The sequence below is a fragment of the Phalangium opilio genome, unplaced genomic scaffold (assembly GCF_054372755.1).
Source record: "Phalangium opilio isolate 3A_F unplaced genomic scaffold, DU_Popi_V2 ptg000025l_1, whole genome shotgun sequence".
NCBI lineage: Eukaryota > Metazoa > Arthropoda > Arachnida > Opiliones > Phalangiidae > Phalangium > Phalangium opilio.
Window position 1 is genome coordinate 344182 of NW_028324156.1, and position 16395 is coordinate 360576.

The window sequence follows — 16395 nt, forward strand, 5'->3', positions numbered from 1 at the left end:
ATTAGAAACAAAGATTGCAAAAAAAGAAAGAAAATAGATGGATCGCAATTGGTGCAGTGTTCAGTTTATCTGTTAAGCCTTGGTTCCATTATTTGCGAGAACTACGCTAGGTGAAAACGCTATAACGCTGGGCGACAACGTAAAAAGCAAATCTGACGTTTGATGTCCAGCTGCAAAGTAGTTTTTTTCGGTCAAGTGAAAACCATGCTTAATGCTACTGAGAGACTTACAGCTCGAGCTATAGCTAGTTCTAGCAGAACGACAAGCGAGAATTGAAGTCCTACGCAGGGGCGTCGGAACGTTTTTGAACCTGGGGGGCTGAGAATTTTAGCTGGCCTTATGTGTGTTTGAGAAAAATGCTTGAATAATGGGAAAGTTTGAAACAAAGGTGGACATGAAATCAGGGATGTCCTTATTCACGTACACAATCAAACAAAATGCAATTATAAATTTTGTTTTGATGTAAGCTGGGTAAATTCTACTGGTTTTAAGTTTCACTTATTGACCCATTAGTCATTTTAAAAAAGAGAAACTTATAAGCATAGTCAAGTATTACGCACGGTAATTATAATCCGTTTCAACGTAAAAAATTATTTGCAGTTAATATCGAATAAATGAAAATTCACTTTGAGCAAGCTCTATATGCAGCCTTTCTTTCGGGGGGGGGGGGGGACTGTGAGAATTTACTCTGACAGTCAGGCCGCCTTGAAAGCGCTGAACCAGTGTCAGATAACGTCTCACCTGGTGCGCAGTTGCCTTGATCTGCTTGAGCGACTGGCGTCCCGCAACAGGGTCCAGTTGTACTGGGTGCCGGGGCATAGCGGACATCATGGCAATGAGCAAGCCGATAGGTTTGCTAAAAGGGGGCGAAGGCCAAGGTCTTGGGACCGTCACCGGTCGTCCCCATACGCTAGACGGAGTCTGCATGACAGGTTGACAGTCGTTCAAAATAAGCTCTGGCATAATATGGAGGGTGAGGGCCAGAGACAAACGAAACAGTTTGTCAATGGCCCCTGCAGGTCTAGGGCTAGGGACCTTATTGCGCTCAGCAGATGGAATATTTGGCTGACCACCGGTCTTTTGGCCGGACACTGTCGGCTAAATAGACACCTCCATCTGATGGGCCTTGCTGACGACCCTCTCTGCCGGTCGTGCCGGGAGAAGGAAGAAACTCCTTCTCACATACTGTGCGAGTGCGATTACTTCGCCTCACTCAGGTTAGAACACTTCGATTCACATACTGTGGAGCCCTAGAGGGTCTCTTCCACAACGGTGGAACAAATTCTACGGTACACCGCGGCCACAGGCCTCTTCAAGGCCTGAATATGAGGGTGCACAATATGCCTCTGGCATCGGTGCAAGGACGTGATCCCCCTCTCCCCCAATAATAATAATTCAATACCTTAAATTGTCTTTATTACTTGAAATATTTGTTAAATCAGTTCGTTTCGTTAACCACTCAAGAATAGATTTTGTTCTTTGACAATTTGGACAATGTTATTGGTTAAATTATGTCGGCTGCTAATTTTTGGTGGTGGCAAAGGGTTGATCTCTGGGTTGACCGTTGACGTACAAAAGGTAATTTTTAAGTAGACGACACGGTCACGTGAACAACCGGAAGTAGTTTCTCCAAATTCAGAGCTGGTCCCTAATTACAAAGTTTCTGCTCCTCTTGGTATATTATCCTTGCTCAAATTGAGAGAAAGGTCAAAATTGGACGATTTTTGCCTTAGAACATTTGTGAATAGCCTCTAGTGAGATTTTGAGAAAAAGCAAGTAAAAGCTACTCTATCGGCATTGTGGATCGGGCCTATTTAGGAAGGGGGGGGGGGTGTTGTTCATTGTCTTGGCAGTGGAGGATCTATTATAGGCCTAATTCTCTCGAGAGTGACAAAAATATTTTTCACCCGGGAACTTGCACTTGTCGAGAGGGGTGGAAACTTATGCCTTTTTTTTGTTTTTGAGCCACGGGGATCACCTAATCACAGCTAAATAATATAATATTTTAAAATCTATTATTTTTACTGGTATTATTAACATTTATTTTATTTATACTTTTTTTTGGCCTAAATTCTGAGGGGGCTCAGCCCCCCAGGTTCAAAAATCGAGGGGGCTTGAGCCCACCCTGCCCCCGGCTTCCGACGCCCCTGGTCCTACGGTTGGTTAGTTTTGCAGTCCATCTTCCTATTTAGTCTATATTACTAAGCCTTTGACAGCCTCTCACCAGGCGTCTCTTTACAGGAATCTATGACGTTTCACCTACGTCACTTCGTGACAAGCTCCAGTTTCTAAGTTACCAGTGACAAACTTATGGAGCATATCTTATGAATTTCTGGCGAAAGTAGAGATGGGCCAATACCAGTTTAAAGGTGCAATTCGTAAACGTCGGACGCAACGCAATTTTGTACAGACGAAGGCAGGGCGTCGTGCGAAAACGTCCTGCCTTTGCCTGTACTAAATTTCGTTGCGTTCGACGTTTATGAATTCCACCTTAAGCCGATACCGATATATCGGTTAAGCCAAATGTCGGTACCGATACCGATATTGGAACACCCAGTATATTTTCAAAATAAAATAATATTGCACTGTGTTTAGATTTATTTATGGCTTTATTTTTAGGGTAGAAAGAAATCAACCTTCGGGTCAAACCAGTTTCATTCATGTTATGATATACTTGCTAAGAGTTCTTCTTAAGGCGTAAGCTTTGAAATTTAACGTAATATTGGACCTCATTTTAAAATGGAACGATATGAGTGTATCCCTCCCTCACCACCACCACCTCGTTTTCTCCCCAGATATGTTTGTGTTTGCAAAGTTTTTTTTTTTTTTTTTGAGTAAATTGGCACTTGGTTTTAATTTTTATAACAAAATTCGTTCTATTTAAGTTAAATTATTATATATATACAGTAATAATTCAGTAACTAGTGCACTCGTTAAATAATTCATTGGAGTTGAAACTAGACTTTTCAAAATAAACCCAGACACATTTTATAATAAGTAAATATTAAATATGACAGTTAAATAAATAAAACTTGATCCAGAAGCGATATCTAGTTTATTAGGGAGAAGGTGTAAGATGCCTAAGTATTCGCGCGCCAATCGCCATAGTCCTGCAGTTCCCCTTTCAAAATACAAGGGGGGGGGCGTAAAAGGAGGCCCCGGGCTATTTCGCCTCTCCTCAGTCGGAAAATATGACTGTAATTTTCGTCATTCGCGTCGCCGCGCTGACGTGAGTTTTCATGAACCAATGAGATGCTGCATGGTTGTAATTTAGAGGCGGCGGGGATTAACTCCGGACCTACGTACATTTGGACTGGACTGGAGATAAAGCTAGAAATGCGGCGAATTTATACCTTCTCCCTAGTAAACTAGATATCGCTTCTTGACTTGATATAAAAGGGTTTGGGATGGGAAATCAATTTTGAGTCAAAAATGTTGTAACTTCTGTCGCCATTTTGCCACAAGGACCACTGTTACAAGTTATGATTGGAGTCAGTGTTTTAGGGATGACCCCTTAATTAGTTAAATTAGAAATCATTAAATTTGAGTTTCTTAGTTAATTTCAAGGGGTCACCCATAAAACAACAACTGTGTTCCTTAGCTCAAAATGTTATACAAGTTACATTTTAGACTCAAAATTGATTTCCCATAGAACCATCCCACTGTACTTCGGTCATTCCTAAAACACTGCTCCAATCATACGTTGGCAGGTATTGCAAAATGTCATAGACGTTACAACATTTTCGACTCCCATAGAAACATATCCCACTGGATTTTGAAAAGGTCAAATTAGATTTGACAGTTCACAAATATAACTTGTTATAAAACGGAACAGTGACGTGACGTGACGTGTACTCGTGTTCACACGTGATAAAATCTATAATATGTTTCTTATAAGGGAAAGAAAGAAGTGTCAAAGAAATTACCTTCCAATTTTTTATGGTTCCTTGAAATGTTACGCATGACGTAATTGAATCAAGTTATAATTATATTATATACTCTTCATTCATGGAATCAAGTCCTGTAATGTTTCGCATCAGTAATATTATCCACCACTTCCCATCATGCCTTTCACGAAATTAAATATATATGCTATACACTCGTGGTAGCAACGTCGGTATAACAATAAACAAAGTTATTGTTACCAAATTTTTTATAGAAATATCTAGGTATATAAATTGAAACATCCTAACGTGATAGGCGATTTTATAATTTTTAAATCATGTGATGTTTAGGCTTACCTTTAATAACTATATCCGTATTAAATTACTATTATAGAGGTTGCGTTTTTGAAATGCTGGAAGTTTGAATCGTGATGGTCCTTATATTGTTTTGTGGGTAAAACGTACGTCCGTAGTTCCTCTCGTATAGATTTAAGTTTCGGTTGACCAATGGACCATTTTTGCCCTAAGTTTTTCTTTTTTAAACTAAATTATTAGGCTTACCTACAGTAACAGAAACCACTGAGTTAAATATAATAATTTTCTGCATGAGTGTTGAAGAGTGTTTTCAAGTTTATATTAATTTCTTTCTTGGACAAAATGATTTTAATTCATGATTGAATTTAAATTGAAGATAAAATTAAAGGTATCATCTTTAAAGGCCGATTTCTAACTGAGTTCAATATAATAATTTTCTGCATGAGTGTTGAGTGTTTTCAAATGCTTATTAAGTTAATTTTAATTACTTTCTTGGACAAAATGAATTTAATTCATGATTGAATTTAAATTGAAGGTAAAATTAAAGGTATCATCTTTAAAGACCGATTTCTAACTGAGTTTAATATAATAATTTTCTGCATGAGTGTTGAGTGTTTTCAAGTTTATATTAATTCCTTTCTTGGGCAAAATGAATTTAATTCATGATTGATTTAAATTGAAGGTAAAATTAAAGGTATCATCTTTAAAGGTCGATTTCTAACTGAGTTTAATATAATAATTTTCTGCGTGAGTGTTGAGTGTTTTCAAATGCTTATTAAGTTCATTTTAATTATTTTCTTGGACAAAATGAATTTAATTCATGATTGATTTTAATTGAAGGTAAAATCAAAGGTATCATCATCTTTAAAGGTCGAGTTCCAACGAAAAGGGCGGCTTCTAGCGAACTGAAAAGCGAGCCTTTTATGAGCAAACGTTGCACAAAGGTTGTAGCTAAGTGAATGCCATTCAAAGTGGTGCCTAACGATTTACCCCTTAAAATTTAACCCCAGCTGTGTATTTGAAATCTGCACGGTTGCTCCATTGTTAGAGGTCTTCATTGTTGATGCTCGGTTTTCAGTTCGCTAGAAGCAGCCCTTTTTGATTGAAACTCGACCTTTAATTTTAAATATCACGTCCCATTGTGTCAAAAGAACAAAAAATGCACCGTTACCTCTACCCGTTTTTGCTAATGATCCCGGGAATTATACATAGCCATAAATAAATCTGCTAAATTAAGTTTCATTCAAATTAAATATATATATTTAAAGATATAAAAAATAAACCCTTTCTTCACGCCTTTGTGAACACACCACTCGACCTTCCTGGGTTTTGTTCTCCATCGTGTTCGTAGCAGACAATTACTTGACCTTGGGGTCAACAAAGCCCGATTCTATTTATGTAATAAGATTCTTAGATTATATTATAACCGGCTTTATACTTATACCTTCGCTACTCTACGAGTAACGAATATTCGCCAAAGAGCAAAACTACACACAGAGTTCGATGGCTCCTTGACCCAGATTGAGGAAGTTTATTTATTTATTTATTTTTATTTTTTTGAAATCAAAAGTTTTAAGTAAAGAGAAGAGAATATAAATATATGGTATTTATTGCTATGATGGTATCAAGAAACCGGAAGTATTTAGTTAATTTCCGTTAGGTTTTGAAACTACTTCCATCATTATAACGTGGGAAGTTAGTTTGACACCTCCGCGGAAGTTAATGTCATTTTGTACGAATTTTCCGGTTTCCCTAATCGGCCCAAATTTATCACCAAAATTTTCAGTTAAGTTAAAAAAAAAGAAAAGAAATAAGTTTTTACAAGGTTCATTGCCTTGGTTAATGGCGCGAATCTCCAATTTATTTCGCGCCAAATTATTTATTTTATTTAACAATATATATATATATACTATTATAAAATATGTTTTTTTTTTTTTGTTGCAAGCTTTCAATATTGCATTTACTTACTTTCTCTGATATTTTTTTAAAAAAAAATTTATTAACAAATTAGCTTTTAAACGCTTTAAGTACTCTATCTTGGTAACTAATTATTGCTTCCCTGGCACCAGGCCACGCGTTAGGACCTTCTAATCTATACTGGTACGCTAATAATGGTCCGAAGAAACATTTATAAAACAACACTGGATCAGACCAAAACATTTTGGTAAAATTTGGCTTAGCTCCGATTTTTTCTGCTAAGTCATCTACGTAAGGCATATAATCGCAGTACCACGACTCGCGTTCACCCCCAGAAACAAAGGTCTCCTTGTTAACCCTTTGCGCTTCTTTAATGTCTGCCTTCATGTCTTGGACGGATGGTAACTTAGTTTTACCGTTAACAATACTGGCGAACCATCTGGCTTGCAGTTCGAACGCGGGAAACACAGGTCCAAATGCCGCGACGTAACCAATAAGCCCTAATGTACCTTGACCATAATCGGGTGGTATGATATATTTGTATAAATTAATCGATGTCGGCGTCCAAAAGACGTCGTCTGGAATGTCCAAGAATGGGAGCTGACATCTGTAACCAGTGCAGAGTATAATGACGTCCAGTTTGGTGACCTAAAATGATAGGGTATTAATTAGATTCTACGCTTTCAAAGACTCTTAATTACTTACTCTCTCGTCTCCTTGGAATAGTATGCCATCTTCAAGTACCTCCGTTACATCCTTCTTTAGTTTGAGGGACCCGTTAAGTAGTTTGATTGGTAGATCGTCGTTGACAGTTGGCCCGTGTTGAAGAGGGCGGTGCTTAGGTTTTAGTCCATATATTTCGTGGTTCAACATTGTACTCAAACGCCTTTCGATCTCGGAATGTACCATGTTTTTTGGTAAGTATTTTCTGGCTGTCATCAAGAATCTGGTCAGGGATTGTATGTCATTTGGTAGACCTTGGAGACCTGTTCTTTTGAAAATCCAAGCACCTTTCCTGGTACTGATATAAATCTATGTATCCACCGTTAATGGTTAGGAAGTTACCAAGACAGGTCAATGGTTAATAATTTCAGCTTACCTCCAATGCAACGTTGCACAAATCCACAGCGACATCCGCTCCCGAATTGCCAATTCCAATTACCGCCACTTTTAATCCTTTGTACTTGTCACTAGTGCGATAGTCAGCCGAATGTATCACTTGACCCTTGAACTTTTCTAACCCTTTAATGTGTGGTCGGTGAGGTGTTCCCAATTGTCCAGCGCAAACCGCGACGGCGTCGACTTCAACGCTGGACACGCGTTTCGTTTCCAAGTCCTCTACGTCGACAGTCCATCTTTTACCACTCGGATCCTTAGTTTCCTTTGCCTTGATGACCTTATGTCGAAACCGGATGTACTTGTCCAGTTGAAAATGTTTCGCGTATGATTCCATATAGTCTTGGGCCAGTTTGTGATGTAGGAAGTTTGGCCAATCGTCCGGTGGTGGGAAATCACTAAATGCTGAGATTTCTTTACTTGAATTCATGAAGGTACAGTTATGAACTGTCGTTATCTCTTGATTGTCCGAATTAGGACCGATCTCCTCACGGTATTTCCATAAACCTCCAACATTACCGGTCAATTCGAAGGCGATTACGTTTAAATCTTCTTCTAAACACGCTTTTATTGTCACTAAACCCGATACGCCAGCTCCAATAACAGCCACGCATTTCTTCATCTTGATTAGGCTTAGAGCTAAGCCTAATTCTTCAAGAAGATGAGATCCTTTTGCAATCGGCTCTACCAGTCAACTGAAACTTTCCTTTGATATTGCAAGTCTTTTTAGGTTTTTAAAAATTTAAGTAACTGTAGTTTATATTTGTTTAAAATTATCCGTGCAGTTTTACTTTGGCCCGAAGCTATAACGGGGATAAATATAGAAAAATGTTTATTATTTATATGCAAGAGTTATTTTAGAAATTTGAAAACCATTAATTCATTTTAAAGCTATCTGCTAGAAGAAAAAGGACCCATAAACAGTACTAATATCATAAATATAGAAAGACTTAAATTTAATCTGATATATTATCCGTAACAGATCCATGAAACTGGATTAAACTAGTTTTTAAATTTAGAAGTAACTAATTCGGTGTTAAACAAAACTCCAATCCATTTGAGACCAATATAAAATAGCTATTATAAGGGGTAGTTTACTTTAGTACATTAACTTCTGGGAACTACTTACCAGTAGTTAATTGGCAGTTGTTAATTGAGTATAGATAGTTAAACGATAACAATTCAAGGATATAATTCAATGACCGATATGAGAGCTAAAATTTTCAAGTATTTCGTAAAACCGATAATAAAAAAATTCAGCTAAGATACTTTGAAAGGCTCTTTCAGTACAGGGAAAATATCGCCTGATGTAATAAAAACCTTGAATATTAATTATAATATATATATATATATATATATATATGTATATTAGACAGACATACAAAAGTGAGTGATAAGCCTCCCTCTATATTTCCAACTTCAATCAAATTTTTGTGCGGTTTTAATGATACGGAAAATGCTGACGTCTATGTTATAGAAACTCAATTCAATAATATATAATAATTGATAAGATAAATACAGCTTATCTTCTATAAAAATATCTATTTCTAAATTATTTAATCTTTATTTATCCGTTAATTTGACCTTGATTAACTTAAATTTAATCGCATTCTTTCTAAATAGATGTCGGTAGTAACTCTGTAGAATATTTCTTATTTACCATTACGCCTTCCTTGAAGGAAAGAGTAGGATGGAGTGGTAATCCCGATACCTTATAATGTTATTGTTACCTCTGTACCCCCACCTACAGAACGTCACCGAAGTCCTCCCAGCATCCTCTTTGGGGCGTTTAGGTAGGGTCGTACGGTATGGAGACGTCCCCTGCGTCTTAAAAATAGAAGCTAGTTCTCATACAAATTATTACTACTCCATCTAACTCTTTTCTCCATGGCGTAACTTCTAAACCAGTTTTCATATACTTCTAAAAGGATTGTTGAAGTCAATCTGACTTTGCAGTACTGTAAAAGGCTTTAAAACTTTTAAAAATATGGCGTTTTAAAATTTATCACATACTTGTCTTGTTTTAACAATAATATTTATGTTATAAACAAATGAAATTTATCCCTCTTAGTGAAACAGTTACAAGTTTCTAACAATTTTGGTTTTATATTAACTATTTAAAAAAAAATATAATAATAATTTAAATTGAAAAAGAAAAAAAAACCGAGGGACTAATCACTCTCAGAATCTCTGTACACCGTTTACGAATTACGCGTAATCATTTGGGCACACTTTTAAGGGAAGGAAGCTTAAAGATTACCCGTAATCCCTTTAGTACAGTCAAAGATACACCGTTTACATTGCGATTAGTGAATGGCCCCTCGGAGAAAACCCGTGTTACACGATACAAATCATTCTAGCGCACTTTCAATGGCTGGAAGCTTAAAGATTACCCGTAATCCCTTTAGTACAGTCAAATTTACAGTCGTGTACACCGATTACATTGCGATTAGTGAATGTCCCCTCGTAAAAAAACCCGTGTTACACGATACAAATCATTCAAGCGTAAATATATCAACCATTAGGCTTAGTAAAAATACCAATAAATAACATCTAAGAAAATAATAACTCATCAGATCTTTTATATAGAATCTTGTACCAATCGTTTTTTAAAATGCTAATTTATTACTAAACAAGCCATGGGGGTCGATGAGAGTACAACTAGTATTTAGAGCGTGGACTTTTTTCTCATAAGTGTTTAACGAAATTGATGTAGTACAGAGATAAGTAGGGGTCTCTCTTTTAAAACGGGATAAGATCTATCTTTATCTATATTGGCTTTTAAACCTTAGATAAATTTTTTGGGGCGAAGATACATCGACCTCACTCAGGTTTGGTCACAGTTTTAAATGTCAACGGGGATTAAACTACAGCGGATGTTTATTACGTATTAAAATTCCATAAGAAAAGTAGTCCCGTTATCGTTCTACCCCTCATAGACGGAAACTTAAAACTCTGCAACGAAAGATAAGGTGAATTGTACAACGATGACACGGGGGTTCGATACATTTTCTACGCGATTCGTGTAATGTTACATATTCCCTTGATTTATGTAAAAGTACAGAGGAAACCGGGCTCTAAAATACGGACTCATAAGACTTCGGAACGTCTTAACGTGTAGGTATATACATACGTAAGTCAACTCAATATCAAAATATTTTTATTTGCTGCTAAACCTTAACCCTAACCCTAACCGTTATGTTGATTTTTAAATAGATTATTAAACCAAATTTTATTTAGAAAAAAAATTATTTTGTAATGAATGTTTATTGTAAATTGAAGTAGAAAATCCTAATTTATTTCTCCATGGTGGTAGTCTAGTCTGGGTCTAATAAAATTGCATATATATTCATTGCGCAGCCGCAGTTAGCGTCAAAAGCGGACGTAAGGAGGGGGTGTGTAACAAAAAAAGAAAGAATAACTCTCAGTTGCAAATTATCTTTTTGTCCCAAATATTTTTTTAGGCGAAAAAAATTGGGTTCGGTAAATTTTCTCGTTTAGTTACCAAGTTGCTGCTTAGCTAACTAGTTCGTGTCTCAAATTCCCCCGTTTCTTTGCTTATTTATTTATTTGTTTATGGTACGGTAGTAAATATATTTGGTTGAATCGCGTGAAGTAGTTTTATTATTACACCTAGTTAGGTCTCTTTTAATATTGCTCCATAGTGACGGTTTATAAGAAGCCAATGAAAAGCGGCGTAAAATATTTTTGATATTGAAGTTGGATTTCCGAGTTGAAAGACTCTTTATTTGTTTTATGCGCCGTGAATGTTAAGTTAAGTTGTTGACTGAGAAAAAAGAAAGATATTTTTTTGGATATAACCAAGTGGATTTGGACTTCATTCAACATTTTGTGACGTAAGTTTTTGATTTATTATATTTTATTGAAACGCCTTATTTTGATTTTATAATTTTGTTAACTAAGTACGTCTCGTGATATTTAGTGTAATTAATCATAATTAATTTAAACGAGTTTTAGTTTTTAATGTAGTTTAATAACGCCTCGTGATATTTCTGTAATTAGTCATAATTAATTTCAATCGGTTTAAGCGGAAAATGGTGTTTAGGTTGAAGATTTTTTTAGGACCTAAACCTATTGGCTAAACTGTTAATTGATAACAAAGCGCCTTTTAATTTTAAGTAATAAATTAATTGGTTCTACATTATTATTACCATTATTACCATTTTAATCCATTTTATTTCGAAGCGGTTAATTTATATCTATACAGGGTGTTCCAAAAAGATAGGGTAATAGCAGGACTGAATTACAGTGGGATGGTAAAACGGGAAATCAATTTTGAGTCTAAAATGTTATGTAACTTCTAGTACCAATTTTGCCCTAGAACTAAGGCCACCCTAAACTAGTTACGATTAGATAGTTTTATGGAAGACCCCCCCCCCCTAATTAAGCTAGCATCTTCTTAGTTATTAAATATAAGGGGTCATCCTTAAAACACTTTTACAATTATAACTTTTAAACGGTGTACCTTAATTAGACCAAAATGTAATAGAAGTTATAATACATTTTCGACTCAAAATTAATTTCCCACTGTCCGTTGGTGCAATATTTACCTATTTTTATACACCCTGTATAATCAACCGTATACCCTTACACTAGTTCGTAATATGAATTTCTGATTTTATGACTTTAAAATAATAAATAATGATTTTTAAACAACCCTAAAAATATAAAATAAATTCAACCGGCCGTCGTAAACAAAAAAATACTTTATTATTTTTTTTAAACATTAGCATAATTTATTTTATTCTTTACGACCCATTTTATATCGAATTTAACATTGTTTCACTTCAGAATAAACCCTTTTTTTCCCTTAATAATGTTTATAATTTTATTATGGGAAGATCAAGGTCCCAAATATTGATTACTTTTTATGATCGTTGTTTTGGGTGATTTTTGTCACGTTAGGCTTAAGGAGTACGTTTTCGCTTCAAAAAGCAGACAGACCTCATTAGAAACGGCTATGAATTCGCCAAAAATAATTTGAAGGGGAAACCATGAGGAACCTTTAAGGGATATGTATCGTTAAGTTAAGAAACCAGTTGGGGTACATTCTTCTAAATTTTATCAGTGCCTCCTTTAGTCGCTGGTATTATTGAAAAATAATAACGAACGGAAATTATTAAGTAAAAGTTTTTTTCGCAGGTAATTTTTCTTTTTATTTTTAATATCAAAATAGATTTACTGATTGAAACAAATTAATTGACGAGAGTTAATTCATCTTTTGGTTGTTATATTATTGTTGCAACTACTTCTCATTATTCTCGCGAATATCTAAGGCCAATTAAAAAATTAAAGCTCTAATTATATTAGTAATTACTTTATAAATAACAACCCTTTTAGTTAATTTGATGATTTTAAGGTATATTGTCAATTCTTTTTTATTATTATTATTGCAACTACTTCCCATTATTCTCGCGAATATCTAAGCCTAATTTAAAAAAAATTAAAGGTTTAATTATATTATTAATTACTTAATAACAACCAATTTTAATTAAATACATGCTTTTAAGGTATTAAGACCATATTTTATAAACTTAGTGGTTTTTTAAGGCGTTTAAAATTAGTTATATCAGAAGTATATAATACTTCTCTTCGAGAGAAGTGTACAACAAAGCGGGGTAACGTCATTCTTCCCAACATCGGAACATTTGGAGCAAGGTTACTAAACCGAATCACATACGCGATAAATAGTTCCCTCATCATTAGTCTATTTGCGTTAAACTATTTGGCAAGACGCACTTGTGGATTTTTGTCTCACCCCAAGACTAGGTTAGGGAGTTGATTGCTGAGGATTTAGTACCAAACAGTTATAGAGTTCACCTTCCGGTGCGATGCCCATCTGTAGTTTGATGAGCGGGAGAGCAATCAAAAAGGGTGAGCCTGGGAAGAATGACGTTACATAACTAATGTATTAAGATGATACAGAGTGGCATCCTTCTATTATCGCCTTCTGGTTATATCCGTTATTTTATTGAAGCTAAGCCTAATTTGAGGCTCTACTTATATTATTAATTACTTAAAAATAACAACACATTTTAATTAATTGTATTTGCCTGATTTTTAAGGTATTAAGCTTCTAATTTATAAACTTACTGTCTTTTTTAACGCACTTAAAATTAACTTTGTCCATTATTTTCAATAAAGCTAAGCTTAATTTAAAGTATTAAGCCTTAGTTTATGATAGGTAATTTTTAAGCCAGTTTTTTTTTACTTGTTAAAACCTCTTTCATAAATTTGTTGGCTTTATTGAACGCCCGTTAATTTTATTATAAAATAAGCTTAAGCTTAAGGTTTTAAAAGCCTTAGTTAATACTTGTCACGAGCGTTATAACATTAATTTAAGGATTAAATATAACTTTTTTTTCTAAATATCTTTCATATAATTGAGGAAATATTTGTTAAAACTGGTTCTTTTTAAAAACTTTTAAGTTGAATTTATTACCAATTTTAATATTCATTTTGGCACTTATTAATATTAAAATTATTGGGTTTTTTATTCATTATGAAAATTCATATTATATTGACACGAAACTTCGTTTTAAAAGTGCTATGATTGATGGCGGGTTACAGGTGGGTTCAACTCCAGAGACTATTAACAGGGGTGCCACGGGTCAGGGAAAACCTCGAAAAGTCAGGGAATTTAAAAATGGGCCGAAAAGGTCAGGGAATTTTGAAAATTTCAGCAAACTCAGGGAATTTGGTTTTAGTGGGTAAAATTTCTGGGCATAAGTCTTTATTGTAAGAGTAATGAAAGTTTCTCCTCATCCTCTCTTAACACAGAAAACTCTAGAGCAATCCTTAAAAATGTCTAGAATTGTTTTTATAAAGTAAATGCCTTAAAAAAAATCTCTTATACTGTTATTTATAGTTAAAATGTTTCTTATTCATTTTGGTGCAACAAATACATTGAAAACTTAATGTAGAGAGTTTATTTAATTAAAAACACTTTAAACATTTACACTTTCGGCCTAAAATGGTCAGGGAAAATCTCAGAAAATGGTCAGGGAAAATCTGGAAAAGTCAGGGAATTTGGTTCTGAAAATTCCGTGGCAACCCTGATTTAAGTTTTTAGTGTCAACATATAGACCTGAAAACTCTTCGTAATATTCCCTCCTTTAAAACAACGGGATATTGGTGGGTTTTCACTCAATTAAAACACCGGGTAATGCCGGGTAACAACCAATTAATTAACTAGTACCAAAAAATTATTTTTCACTTAAATTATAATAAAATTCAGGGTTAACATTGTTTTGCGTCTTGACAGTTGTGGTATAAGAAGGTTTATACGAAACTCCAATCACGCATTGGAAGGATACGTCTACATTAAGTTTTTGGCCTCGCTAGCGTCTTTGGGGCGTAGATTATAGTAACAGATACGCATTGTCAAGGAATTCTTTCTTTAAATTTACCCCAATGACAGAAATAATTAAAAAAATAGTAATTTATACCATGACGGCTCTTTATTTATATACATTTCTAACCTTGGGGGTCAATTCTTTTCATTTCCTTATTTTCATTTCACGCTTTATTCTTATTGAACCAAGCGTGTTAACAGCGCATGCGCCACAATAAACCCCCACGCTTGTTTTTATGCAAATATATCTTATATATAAGTCCTGACTGACAGACTGACTGATAATCAACGCCCAGCCCAAACTGCTTGCCCTAGAAGGCTGAAAATTTGCAGAACGTTACTCGTAAGTAGTAGGCGCGTACTAAGAAAGATTTTTCCAATCCGCCGCCATCTTAAAAAATGGCGACCAGATGTCCGCGCGTTTCAATTTTTAATACAATGGTTTTCTTTAACCTATAGACGGGCTGAATGGTCTTTCAGGTTCGATTTGTGGCCATCTTTTTAAATGGCGGCCACAAATTTAAAAACCCTTCTTTATGGAATAATGTCCGCAGTAATAAAAAATGTCCCGACGGGCTGACGGGCTGACGGGTAACGCCGAGTGCATTCGCTCCTAGGGTGCTACAAAAATATTTGTCGAATCAGTAAAATCTACCCATTCTTTATATCATTTTAATGGAAGTTATTATTACACGCGAGCGACGCCGCGGACAACAGCTAGTTACGTATAAACGGTGAATGTCTCGTTTACGTGGAAATGTTAATTATGCGGCTAAAGTTCTAGTAACAAACGAAATTGGATGTTGTATTTTATTGTTGTTTACTATTGTATTGTTAATGCGAATTTTCTCAAGGCTAACGATAGTACTTGATGGTTTTTAAAGCATTGAAAAACAATATTAAACATTTTATCATTAAATGTCTACCTCTAGTTTTGGTGTTCATAGCCAACTATAATTAATAATGTTTAATGGTTAAGAATATTTTAAATTACTTCAATTTCGCCTTAAAGTTTTTCTTTTCCTGGTGATGGACCAATTCTTGGAAAACAAAGAGAGTATAAAGAGGGGGAGTAGAAGTCTCGGCTTGAATGTTTTCGCTTTGAAAATTTACTTCTAAGCTTCCGGTGCGCGCGCATCTTTCTCTGTCCTCTTATTGGTTGAAATACATACAGTGAACAGGATATTAGTAGGAAAATATAACAAATAAATCAAAAAGAAAAGCGAGAAATCCCAAAATGCCTTGTAAAAAGATGGTAGCTTTTTACTTTTCTTTAATTGTACCCTCTTTGTTGCCACTTTTTCTTTTTGTTAGGTTAATTTCTATTTTATGTTTATATTCAAAGATAAACAAGTGTTATTACTTTAGGTTTTCATAATGGTTACCACGCCTAATCATAATTGCAGCTCTCTGAACCTTGGTTCTTAGCCAAAATAGTTCACATAGTTTTCTTTCAAACAGGCAAACCAAGGAGTATTAGAGCGGGCCCATACCACACACCGGTGTAATACTCCTTGGTCAAACACCCGGAACCTAATGTATCGCTTTCAAAAGAATTATCAACCAGGGATAGATTTAATTTTAGAAGTAGGAATGGAGAACAAGGTAATGTGGGCGCGCGTCAAAGTCCCGGACCCCCTTCCAGGGGACGGGGGGGGGGTATGAAAGAAGAGGCGGATCATAGCGACAGAGGTAAAAAGGAATTACGTATTTTTCGCCGTCCCCGTCAGCAACGTCATCAAAACGTAATTTAAGTGAGCCAATAAGATAATTTAAACTTTTCATTAC

General features: G+C 35.2%; 2 protein-coding genes across 4 annotated transcripts in view; one reads left to right on the plus strand and one right to left on the minus strand.

The window, feature by feature from the left end:
• Positions 1-16395, plus strand: part of LOC149691571 (flavin-containing monooxygenase 5-like) — an 81119-nt gene that overhangs the window by 44715 nt on the left and 20009 nt on the right. Inside the window, exon 1 of one of the 3 annotated variants that reach the window (XM_089868906.1) lies at positions 10564-11089. The exons of the other annotated variants lie outside the window; for them this stretch is intronic. The gene's annotated coding sequence lies outside the window, so the exon portion shown is untranslated. Of the gene's footprint in view, positions 1-10563; positions 11090-16395 lie in introns of those variants that run through there. 3 annotated transcript variants of the gene reach the window in all.
• On the minus strand, positions 6011-8445 carry LOC149691575 (flavin-containing monooxygenase 5-like). Its single transcript, XM_089868887.1, has 4 exons — positions 8362-8445; positions 7216-8035; positions 6822-7148; positions 6011-6764 (listed from the first exon to the last, which is right to left on the minus strand). The coding sequence occupies exons 2-4, from the start codon at positions 7852-7854 to the stop codon at positions 6207-6209; spliced, it is 1524 nt and encodes a 507-aa protein (XP_089725013.1). The 5' UTR covers positions 7855-8035; positions 8362-8445; the 3' UTR covers positions 6011-6206.

Bases quoted from the DNA above. Each gene is read 5' to 3' on its own strand.
- LOC149691575 (XM_089868887.1), bottom strand. From the start codon at position 7,854: ATGAAGAAATGCGTGGCTGTTATTGGAGCTGGCGTATCGGGTTTAGTG. The intron at 7,149-7,215 runs GTAAGCTGAAAT...GTGGATACATAG, and splicing joins TGTGCAACGTTGCATTGGAG to ATTTATATCAGTACCAGGAA. The intron at 6,765-6,821 runs GTAAGTAATTAA...CTATCATTTTAG, and splicing joins TATTCCAAGGAGACGAGAGA to GTCACCAAACTGGACGTCAT.